Below are 12,306 nucleotides of genomic sequence, written 5' to 3'. Positions count from 1 at the left end.
TGCTGGTAAAAATGTGTTCCCCCTCAGGAGAAAGAGATCACTACAATCTTGCCCAGCAGCCGCCAGTGTGGGTTTTATCAGAACCATGTGTGCCTTTTTTTACACTACAGAACAACTGCGTGTGGTAATGGCCTAATTGAAGAGTCATTGACGACATGCAAGGAACCACACTGGTGATAAGGGTGGACATATACCCCCAGACTAAGAGATAGTTTTGGTTACCTTCAGAAGGAAATGTGTTAAGAAGGTATACACAATGCTGTTGTTCAGGAATGTCCTTTCATCCATTAGAATGCATTTAATGTATTCAGCAAACACAGGATCTTCACACAGGAGTTTAATGCAATTCTTTGACATGGCAGACTGAAATGAGAATCAAAACACTGTCAAAATGAATAACAGATTTGTTCTGGAGCAAACACAGCCATCTTGAATCCCATTTTGGGAGAGAACCTGGATATAGAAAGTAGCAATAACAAGTACATTCCTATACTGCTTTATCAGTGCACATAAGCACTTCCTAAGCGGTTTAGTGTGTAAGCTAATTGCCCCCAACAAGCTGGGTACTCATTTTAGTGAACCACAGGAGGATGCCAGGCTGAGTCGCCTCTGAGCCACTGGCTAGTCTTGAACTCACAACCTTGTGGTTTGTGAGTGAGTGGTTGCAGTATATGCATTTAACCACTGTACCACCAGGGCTTCTAAACCCCTTAAATAAACAAACAAACAAACAAAACGTTAGTAGTCATTTATGTACTGTTTCTGGCAATACACAATCGTTTTAATTTGATTGTGGACTCCTGAAGAAATCACTGCAGCACAAAGTTGTAGCAACTGCCCCAAAGCAACAAAGCTCTTTCAAGCCCAAAGTGCTTGAACAATGAATAGTTAACCATGTTGTGTTGCACATTTTTATATCTGAACTCACATGGTAACTCAAGAATAATATACCAAGTCAGAGTATCTGTCAATCTAGCCCAGGGAGTATCTATACAACTGGTAGCAACACTCTAGACTAGAGGCAGGAGGAAGGGGTCACTGAATCATAAAGTTGGAAGAGACCACAAGGGCCATCAAGTTTAACCCCCTTACCATGCAGGAATACATAATCAAAGCACCCCCAACAAATTGCCATCCAGCCTCTGTTTTAAAACCTTCAAAGAAGGAGACTCCACCAAACTCTGAGGCAGTGTATTCCATTGCCAAACAACTCTTACTGTCAGAAAGTTTTTCCTAATGTTTAGGTGGAGTCTCTTTTCCTCCAATTTGAATCCATTGCTCCATGTCCTATTCTCTGCAGCAGCAGAAAACAAGCTTGCTCCATCCTCAATATGATATGATACCCCTTCAAATATTTAAACAGGGCAATCATAGCAACCTTTTCTTCTCCAGGCTAAACAAATCCAGCTCCCTAACTCTCTCCTCATAGGGCATGGTTTCCAGACCCTTCACCATTCTGGTCGCCCTCCTATGGAGACACTCCATCTTATCAACATCATTTTTTCTATATAACCCCTGGGCTTCTCAGACCTCCTCCCTCTGCAATTTTTGGCCAAAACAGTGCCCCAGGGGGTTGAATTCACAGACATAGCCACGTTAGTCTGGATCAATATGCAAAGGGATCTTGCAGCACCTTTAAGACTGAGAAAAAGAAAGAGGTTGGTCGCATAAACTACAAAATCCCTCTGCATATTGATTCAGGGGACTCATTTTTGCAATTAAACCTCTTCCTCCAAGAGTAGAAAAAATGTGTGAAAATCACTTGAATGTGATTTCAGGCTCCTGCAATGCCAACTCTGGGTACCCAAACAAACAGTGGTGCAGTCTATGTAGGCCTATGCCTACTCCTGCTCTTAAGAGTGTCAGGCAGAGGTCTGCTTTTGCTAGCTTCTGTTCTTTTGAACGGAAGTTGTCAGGAATCAATGCTGGGTGTTTGTACACACAAAGAAGATGCTCTATCACAACACTACGATTCTGTTTTTTTAAAAGAGCTTCAGCACCACTGATTGGTTTTTTTTCAGCAGCAGCTCATATTTCTTCCTCCCCCTCCCCCTTTAAAAAGCATCAACCCAAGATTCCTATTTCAAATACATTTAATTTTACCTGGGTTTGACAAAGCTCAGTCCAAAGCTTGGGAAACAAAGCTAGATGAAGAGGCAAACCTTCATATGCAACAAGGACACCTACAATTTTAAAAGGGAATAAATCACTATTTCTCCAGGCTGGAATGTGGCGTATATAAGAAAAAGATTTAAAACTAAAGCTATTCTCAAATTATGAAAGACTGATATTGTCATAAATTATCAAGGACACAGGATAACAAAATGGCTGAAAAATAAAATAAAATAATAATATTTGCCCAAATAATGTTATTAAATCCACATAAAAATCATGTTGGGTATGATGACAATAACCTATAGTGCAATCCTATGCACATTTATTCAGAAGCAATTTTCACAGACTTGAATCCAGTTGTTAGTTTTTAGCAGAGCAGACCCATTAAATAAAACGGAGCTTGGTAAAGCAACACTTAGGTTACATTTCACTGAGTGAATAAATCTATTCTAGTTGGGACTAATGATTGGATTAGTAGCAATTCTAGCCTACATTGTCAAGGGTGAGGAGTGGTGGGAGCTGGAGTTCAACATCACAGGGACGTAGCCAGGATTTTAGGAAGGGGGGGTCCAGACTAAGTGCCACTATTATATTGGGGCTTGGGTGCGGCAGTGTAGCAGCATGCACCATTCATTTTTCTAATGGAAGGGGGGGTCTGGACCCCAAGAACCCCCCCCCCCCGGCTACGTCCCTGAACATCATCTGAAGGGCTACATGATTCTCACTCCAGTAGGTGATCAAATGTTAGGATGTTTTTATGCTACACTATCAAACAGTATCTTGTTGTTGTGCATCACAGGGTTTTCTTGGCAGATTTTTTTCAGCGGGGGGGGGGGGGTGTTACCCTTGCTTTCCTCTGCAGCTCAGAGCGTGACCCAAGGTCATCAATTGGGTGTCCATGATTGAGTGGGAATCTGAACCCTGGCCTCTCAGTATCCTAGTCCAACACTTAAACCACTATGCTACATTGTTTCCCTAAACAGTAGTTTAACAGAAGTCATGATATTACACTTGTTCCCCAATTAGTTGGAACAGTAATGGGATATGAATAAAGTATTTTAATCACCAATTTTACTCATGTCAAATTCTGGTAGACAAATGTTAATGCAAGAACAGTTATCTTTGCTTTTCTGCATCAGAAAAATAAAAACTGACAGAGAAGGGGGAGTATTAATGAAACAAATGGAAAAAGAATATTGACTCCGGCCTTGTCAGGTTGGCACACTGGGATACACTCAAGCATGGAGGATTGCTCCACTTGCCAGCCCAAAAATAAGCTTAGCGTCACAGGATACATTAAAAAATAAATAAATGAAAGCTGCTACTGGAATATCTGCTTCCTCCATTGTCTCCCCACCACCTCCTTTCCTGTGTTACAATACAGTGGTCCCTCCATATTTACTGGGATTAGGGGTGAAGGACCCCGTGAATGTGGAAAAGCTGCAAATAATAATAACAATAGTAACAATAATAACAATAATAATAAAACCTATCCTTCTTGCCTAAGAAAATACCTCTCTAGGAATCTCCAGGTCCTACAGTGCAACTCTATGGCCAATATCTGCCAGAGATTGATCACAGAATCATGCTGGAGGACATACATAATGCCTAGAGAAGTGTTTTCTCTGGGGATTTCTAGGCTCTCCAGCACATCTCTATGGTCAATCTCAGGCAAAGTTACCCTGGAGGATCTACAGATCCCTAGAGAGAACATATTAATCAAAAATAATCAAATCTGCAAAAGTCAAAGCCACAAATATGGAGGGCTGACTGTAGCTGAGAATAAGGATGTATGTTTGTTTTTTAAATAGGCCTCAAAGGAAAGTTCTTATCATCAGGATTGGTGTCAGCACTCATTTTCTGCTACAGATACATCATGTTTGGTCAAGACCGTGAACACTTTTTAAAGTGAACTTTAGAAATGATAAAATGCTAAGATTCACTTGAAAATGAAATAATGCAATGGATTATATTCAGATCTCAAGGCAGCAACTGTCTCTGTTTAGAAAGGACATCTGTAAAGCAGGTTTCAAAACGTCTTTATACTTACTCATCTTCACTAAGGTTTCTGTGAATTTCTCACAGTTGATGGCAACTCGACACAGAAGATGGATGAACTGATGATACGAAAAAAAATAATCTAGCAGCATACGGTCATAAACTTCATCTTTGCCCTGCAGATTTAAGGGGATTTTTGTTTTTAAAGAAAAACCATGAAAAAAAAAATCACAGGACACCTAATACACTCACAAAGCAACAATTTCCAGCCTATGTCTGATACATAGTAATGCTTTTGGTACACAAACTGGCTAGGTCTACTTCATAGAACATGATGCGTATAGCAAATCTGATGACTTGAAAGCTGCTACCTGAAATGGAGCTTTAACTAAGAATGGTAAAGCAGATGATGTGCGTTTCCCCCCGCTTGCCATTTGCCATTTGAGTTCACTCCCATGTCCCATTAAAAGGACCAAATGTGTTTTCAGAAACTATATACAGCATATGTGCTCAAGCTGCGTGGGGTGCAAGGGGCAGTGCGTCCTATTCAAATGAATGGGGCGTGTGCCTCTGGTGCACACGCGCCGCCGTGCACACGAGCCCCATTCACTTGAATGGGGCTTGAGCATAGGCAGAATTCGCCTTACCGGGGGGGGGGGGGGGTCCGGAACAGATCCCCCGCATAAGTCAAGGTTCCACTGTATTTATTTCTCTGCAACAGAGGGAAAGACTTTGGAGCAGAGAAATGATAAGTAGGAAAAATTTATCACTCCCAACTCCAAACATAGTCTTTTCTGAAGGAGTATCTTTGAAATATGCATTTTGGGACATGCATACATTCATTCATTAAATTTAATTCTGTTCTTCACAACTTCCTTCCCCAAAAGTCAAGGCATGACTAATCTGAAGTCTCACCCAACCCTAATAACAGGCCTGAAGAGAAGTCTGAATTATCTCCCATACCCACATTTCCTGTAGATACCTTGTTGGCTTCAACCATTGTAGGCAAGAGGCACATGTTGAGTTCAGGGCGAGGGGGGCGGATGTTACTTTTGCCTCCTATTAACTTCAAATTTTCACGGCATGGGAAATAAGGTCCAAGAGACACTGGGAATTAGAACAAGAGAAACATTCACCAATGGGGAAGGAGTTTTGCATATAAACAAGGCAGGCATGTGAAGGGCATATTTTATTAAAAGCAAAAAGAAAATAGCTATTCTTGTTGATGGTGCAATTTACTAACTATCCTAAGAAAAGCAAAAAATTATAAATCATCTGGTGTTTTAGCTAGGGCAGTATAAAATATTAATATAATTAATAGTCTTTTTCCTTTGTTCTGTATTAAAAAGAGACAGGAGGAAAAACATACTACACTTGTCCCTCCACATTCGCTGGGGTTAAGGGCACAGGACCCCCATGAATATGGAAAAAACCCAAATAAAAAAACAGTTCTTTTTATCTGAGAGAACACCTCTCTAGGAAACTCCAGGTCCACCAGTGCAATTCTATGGTCAATATCTGCCAGACATTGACCACAGAATTGAGCTGGAGGAGCTATAAATGCCTAGTCGAGTGTTCTCTTCAGGAATATCTAAGTCCTTCAGTGTGACTTTTGGTTAAAGGTGACCATAGAGTTGCTCTGGAGGACCTAGATATTCCTAGAGAGAACATATTAATAAAATCCGTGAATATTAAAATCTGCAAAAGTCAAATCTGTAAATATGGAGAAATGAGTGTATATCTAAAGACCAGAAAGAGGACAATCACTTCACAGTCTACCACTTAACATGAACATATTAGCACCTTTAAGCTCTTTGCAGATTTAGTCCTAGAGGATGTTTTAACTCTTTTCTTTCCTGATATTTGAATTCGGCCCAGATATGTTTGCCCCTACAACCTACCCAAAGACAACTGCTTCTAAAATCTGTTTAATTACCCGAAGACAACTGCTTCCAAAATCTATTTGATCATGTTCTCTTGGAATAAGCATCCTGCCCGCCATTCTCGCTACTTTTGCAGAAGGGCTTCTTAAATCATCCCATCATTATCTTCAAATCTCAACCCACTCCTATTTATATCAGTAACTGCATGAACCTCCAACATCAGTACGTAACATTGTCATTCCTGTCTCTCAGATGGCCTATCATTTGCTTAATGGTGACAATGTGAAGCTCTTGCAATGGGGATGCACCTCAGTTTTAGTGATAGCAAGCACTTGGGGTAAGAGATCTATCAACCTACTATTCCCACCCTCACTGTTCCTCATTGTGAAGGTTGCTGCTTGTCTTACTATCAAATTGTTTTCTTTCTTTATTATAATTCTGTGAAGTGCTAACCAGCTGTTAAAAAGCATTAACAATTTCTGTCAATTGAAAATACATACTTGGGATATTACTGTGGTGGTATGTACAATGGTTGTGTTGTAGAAATGGAACCAGAGTATGCAGGAAATCATGAGGGCTTAAGAGTACCAGCTCTTTGAGGACATCTGCAAAAGAAGTAACAGTCTTTATATTCTGCCCCAAAACAGCAGGGCTATAGAGTACATGCTCTTAAGAATAAAATAAAATTCGGTGGGTTGTAATATATCTTACAAACTGAGAAAATATGTTTTCCTTTCTATGTGGTTCATCCTGAATTATTTGTTAGATGGTATACCGTGATTCTGGTTTTGCTAGCTAGAGGAGAGGCAAGAAGTCCACCTGACCACTGAAGTCCAGCTATGTTATAAGCTTTTACGGTGTTATTTTTGTAGTCACAAAGATTAGGACTCTCAAGAAGCTCCATTCTGCGCTCAGAACAACATTCTATGCATTTCCTGACTCACCGTCAGCTGCCAACACTGTTTTACAATTTGCATTTCAGGCTGCAAGAAAAACTGAAGGCAGCTCCTGGGAGTACCCTGCTTCACCTTTCTTGAGTAGACAATTGTATAGAAAGGAGGGGATCTACAACATCCCCTATGCAGCATTAGACTGCACTCCTAGTGCTGATTTAGCTCTAAACATAATATCATTGCTGTTCTGCAACACATTCTTTGGATGGTGCAAGTTATATAATTTTTTGCCAAGAAAACTTTAGTGCTTTGTCTGAACCCAGCCCTTCTCTCTCTCCTTTGCACAAATCATGTCCAAGGTGGAAGGGAACCATTTCCCCTGAAATAACTGAACAGGAACAGGAAAGATGAATTGGGCTCAGAGGAAGTGGCTTGAGTCCAGCATGAGTGCACAGCCCAAATTATTTATTTATGCTATTTATCTTTTATTATTTTTCTACTAGGGCATTTGCCAGCTAGCATTTCTCTCTCTCTTACCTAAAGAACTCTCTATCTTCCCTTTGGTGTGTTCCACATGTGCACGAAACTTTAGAAGCAGACTAAAGAGTTTATCACATGTCTTAAAAATCCGACTTAATCCTGCTGCATTGAAGCCAATTACGGGATAAAGTCGGGTATTATCATATGCAAAATGCCGCCGATGCCACCACTTGGCTGAATCCCAGCTAACTTCTGGCTAGAAGCCACGGTCAGCCAGCCTCTTTGCCAAATCGGGAAGCTCCCGGCTCTGTAAATCGGCCAGCTGAGCGCAGCTTCTAGCTGGAAGTTAGCTGGGATTCAGCCAGGCAGCAGCATTGGCAGCATTTTGCATGTGATAGTACCCGACTTTATCCTGTAATTGACTTCAATGTGGCAGGGATAAGTCGGATTTTTAAGACAAGCGATAAACTCATAATTAACAGAAACCTTTGTTAAAGTTAAATTTCAGCAACCACACTGACTTTCATGTACCTTACCTATACAAGCATTTCTAAGTTCCGGAGGGCTGTATGAATTTAGCAAAGTTAAAAGCTTATGGGCAAATTCTATTCGCTCTTGCCACTGGATCAGGGCTTGTTTCACATCTGCAAATACAATACACAAATAGGTTAACACAGTTTGCCACTTAAACATTACCAATTTTTGATTAAAAGTGGGAATGGTTGCACTTTTCTTTAAATTGTAAGGTGCTTTAAGTTTCAATTTTGGAAAAAAAGCAGCAAGAGGAGAATAATACTACAGTGGTCGCTCCACATTCACTGGGATTAGGGGTGAAGGATCTCTGTGTATGTAGAAAAATCGCAAATTTTAAAAAAAAACACTTCTTTTTATCTAAGAGAACACTTCTCTAGGAATCTCCAGATCCACCAGTGCAATTCTATGGTCAATAATTGCAAGAGGTTGACCACAGAATCATGCTGGAGGACCCACAAATGCCTAGAGAAGGAACTTTTAGGTTCTCCAGCACAACTTTTTAATGATTTTAATGATGTATAGCTATGCTTGGTTTTATCTGGGGTACTTTTCATTGTTAAACTTGTTTTCTTTTGATTTGTATTGTATTGTATTTGTACTGTTTGTGAACCGCCGTGATCGTGGGAACGGCGGTATAGAAATAAAATTTCAATCAATCAATCAATCAAACTCTATGGTCAACTTCCAGCAGAATTGTGCTGGAGGACTTAAGAGATTTCTAGAGAGAACTTATTAACCAAAACCGCAAATAATCAAATCTACAAAAGTCAAAGCTGCAAATGTGGAGCGCCAACTGTAATAATAATGCCTTACAGGAAGGCACCAGCTAGTTCTGAGCAGTATATTTTCCTATACATTACTTTCTGCATGGCCACATGTCCTATTGCTCTTTTCCCGGCCATCAGCACAATTGGGAATAACATAGTACAACAGCAGAATTCCAGCCTATGCCTTGGTTTATACGTATTTCTTTTTAAATGTAACAAATCTGATTAAATAAAACTCAAACCTTTTCTTTGCAGGTATGGCCGAGTGGATTTGAGAACAGAAAGGAATATGGACAGAAGCTCCACCAGGTCTCCAGTTACATGGCAGGCTGTGGCTTCATGGTACATCATGTGCAATGTGTTGAAGGACTGCCAAAATAAATTATTTTTATTATACATATATATGAAAACAAAGCACTGTTATCTTTAAAAACTATTCCATATAAATATGATGCTCCCATTTACTTTGAGATATTTCCTCAACATTTTTTAAAAAAATCCACTACCCATGATATCCTTACCTCAGTCATCAAGATTAAGCCTCTGTTAAACACAACAAGAAGACGGTCCTCATCAGTTTCTAATAATATTCGGAAGGCACTAGGGGAGGAAAAAATAAATAACATCAAGGTTGAATTAGAATCACAGACCCCAAGGGCCATCCAGTCCAACCACTTGCCATGCAGGAACACACAATCAAAGCATCCCTGACAGATGGCCACCCAGTTTTTGATTAAAAACTCCAGGACCAGTCATATAACACCTATTCTACAAGATCTACATTGGCTGCCCATTCGCTTCCAAGTGCAATACAAGGTGTTGGTTATCACCTATAAAGCCCTAAATGGCTTGGGCCCAGGGTACTTGGAGGACCGCCTCTCCCCATACAGTCCACCCCGCACTCTCAGGTCGGGCGGGAAGAATCTGTTAAGAGTTCCTAAGTCGAGATATATTTCATCTTCTCAAAGGGCATTTTCTATCTCAGCCCCACAGATCTGGAACTCTCTGCCCGACGAGCTCCGCTTGGTCACCTCTACAGACTTGTTTAGGAAAAATTTGAAGACCTATCTTTTCCGACAAGCTTTCCCCCATGTTCCTTAATTATACCATCCTTCCTTCCCTTGATGCACATTTGTTCGATCCAGCTATTGTTTGTATTGGGGGTTTTAATGGTTTTATGTTGTAATGTTTTAGGTTGTATTCTGAAGTTTTAATTGGTGTGGGAAGATTGTTGGATGTTACTGGGGATATATGTTGTTTATTTTATTGTATTATTTTTGTATGTTGTGAACCGCTATGATCTACCTAGGAATAGTGGTATACAAATAAAATTTTATTATTAGTTATTATTATTATTATTATTAAAAACCTCTTCAAGGGGCATACCATTCTAATATCACAATATTCAAAGTACTGCAAATTATATTGTGTTTTACATTTCCCCTCCCCCTTTTCCTATTAATTCTGAAAACAACCATGAGGGCTGACCTAGTATATATTCTGAAAATATGGGACTCTGTCCTGAACACAGTGCGCAGAATTTCACTCACAATCCTAATTTTCAAAGCAGATTTTTCATTAAAATTTATTGTGTGTGAGTGAGACTGGGCATGTAGAGCAGCAATCCATAGTGTATTGGATTTACAATGTACACAGTGGATTTTTCCTGTGCATTCACGAGAGAAAATTATACCACAAAAATAGCAAATATTGGTGTGATCTCTCCAATGATGATTCGGGAGGTACAATGGGGGAAGTGATTATGTATTCAAATTATACTTGCTGTCTAAAAAATGTTGAGGTTATATACTGGTAAAAAAAAAAAATCTCAGCATTGTAGGCAAGAAAGAAAAACAAAAAATAATCTGAAGAAGGCAAAGGCCAAATTTCTCCATGTATGCACATATGGGGGGGGGGGGGGGGGGGAATTATACACTCAAAATGTCCACAATCATAAAATAATGCAGTTAAGGAGCTGTCATAGGCACTATACCTCATGTGCTTGCAATACACAATTCTACACAGTGAACATTATGCAAAAGATGTGAGCAACCACTGTGTGGAAAAAATAGATATTGGAATTTTGAATTTAGGAAAAACACAGATTCTCCCACAGGGACAGTGCTAGTTTAAAGATAAAGACCTACTGATACCCTTGGCTAGAGTAGACAGAATGAATTAATTGAATTTACCTATGTGTTGACTCCCATTCTGATCCAATAGTTTTACTCTAGTTGGGACTAATTAAAAAAATTAAATTTAAGAGGAATGTGGATACTTGTGATGTCTCAGAAGCACTGATGGCACAGTGGTTAAATGCCTATACAGCAGCTATTAACAGCCACAAGGTTGTGAGTTTGATCCCAGGGCTCCAGAGTTGACTCAGCCTTGCATCCTTCTGTAGGTCACTAAAACGAATACCCAGCTTGTTGGGGGCAATTAGCTTACACACTGTAAACCACTTAGGGAGTGCTTAATTGCACTGATAAATGGTATAGAAATGTACTTGCTATTGCTACAGTGGGCCCTCTCGTTACGCGGGGGATCCATTCCGGATCCCCCGTGTAAGGGAAAATCCACCTATGCGCAAGCCCCACAGGAAATAATGGGGCTTGCGCACGTCATGCGTGCACCATTGTTTTCCTCCCCAAGCAGCTTCCGCGTAAGCTGGAAACTGCGTAAAATGCGTCCGCGCAAGGCAAGGACACACTATATAACCGAGAAGCAGATGCTTCAAATGTCCAAACCTTCCCTTCTCTTAGGAATTCCATATGGAAAAAATATAGCTTCCCCTGATTTAGAAATTGGTCAAGTACATCTTTAATAGCAGCAGATACAATACTAATCCCTACCCTTCAGCAAATATTTTTTTCTGTCCGTGCAGTGTATTCCAATAATAAAGTCCATAAAAGCATCATCAATATTTTCTGGCATTCCAAACTGTAAGAACCATAAAATTTATTGTACATAAATATTTAAAAAGTGAAGTACCTTATTAAAGTAGTCCAGCATGACCGTCCATCTAGGCAACGAAGATAACAGCTTATGGTAGTTTTCTTAAATTGCTTAATGTCTTCCAGTTCTTCCTCTCTCATTTCTGGCCTCTGAGCTACAAACAGTTGCATGAGGTTAAACAGCTCTTCCACTGCCTAAACAAACAGAATGGGCATCAGGCTACAGGCAAGCATCTAAGCTCATAAGATCTATAGAGAAATATTTCTATAAAAGGGACACTGCATGAAACAGGAAATCTACATCCCAGAGAATACCACCTAAAATCTGCTGGTTTAATTTTCCTGAACCATGCCACACTTTCTGCATATCTTTATTCCCCTTACCACTGATAACAAGGGCAGATAACTAAAGATGGTGGTTATAAATGGCCACCTTGCAACTTAATGGTTCCTTTGTTTTCTTGACAGCTTTTAAATTAGGGATCAATAACTGTAAATCTAAAGGCCCTCTCTTAGAAGATAGGTACCTCTTAGAAGCTATGCTGTCTGTCCTGGTTAGTACTTGGATGGGAGACCTCCAATGAATTTGCTGGAGGCTATATTTCAGAGGAAGGAACTAGCAAAAACACCTCTGAGTGCTTCTTGCCTAAGAAAACCCTATGAAATTCATGGGGTAATCATA

The 12,306-nt window shown here is 40.0% G+C and overlaps 1 protein-coding gene across 2 annotated transcripts in view; it reads right to left on the bottom strand.

Moving 5' to 3' along the window:
• USP34 (ubiquitin specific peptidase 34) overlaps positions 1–12,306 on the bottom strand; it is a 170,106-nt gene that overhangs the window by 7,671 nt on the left and 150,129 nt on the right. For both annotated transcript variants that reach the window (XM_089528821.1, XM_089528822.1), the window contains exons 69-77: positions 11,662–11,819; positions 9,192–9,270; positions 8,913–9,039; positions 7,906–8,013; positions 6,497–6,601; positions 5,096–5,220; positions 4,166–4,289; positions 2,104–2,183; positions 223–363 (exon numbers count right to left, since the gene is read on the bottom strand). In XM_089528821.1, coding sequence (XP_089384947.1) covers positions 223–363; positions 2,104–2,183; positions 4,166–4,289; positions 5,096–5,220; positions 6,497–6,601; positions 7,906–8,013; positions 8,913–9,039; positions 9,192–9,270; positions 11,662–11,819 — 1,047 coding nt within the window. The remainder of the gene's footprint in view (positions 1–222; positions 364–2,103; positions 2,184–4,165; positions 4,290–5,095; positions 5,221–6,496; positions 6,602–7,905; positions 8,014–8,912; positions 9,040–9,191; positions 9,271–11,661; positions 11,820–12,306) is intronic.

The sequence above is a fragment of the Sceloporus occidentalis genome, unplaced genomic scaffold (genome assembly GCF_023333645.1).
Source record: "Sceloporus occidentalis isolate IW3139 unplaced genomic scaffold, rSceOcc1.0.p SCAF_6, whole genome shotgun sequence".
Taxonomy (NCBI): Eukaryota; Metazoa; Chordata; class Lepidosauria; order Squamata; family Phrynosomatidae; genus Sceloporus; species Sceloporus occidentalis.
The sequence above is the reverse complement of the archived record's forward strand: the minus strand, read 5'-3'. Positions and strand labels throughout refer to the sequence as shown.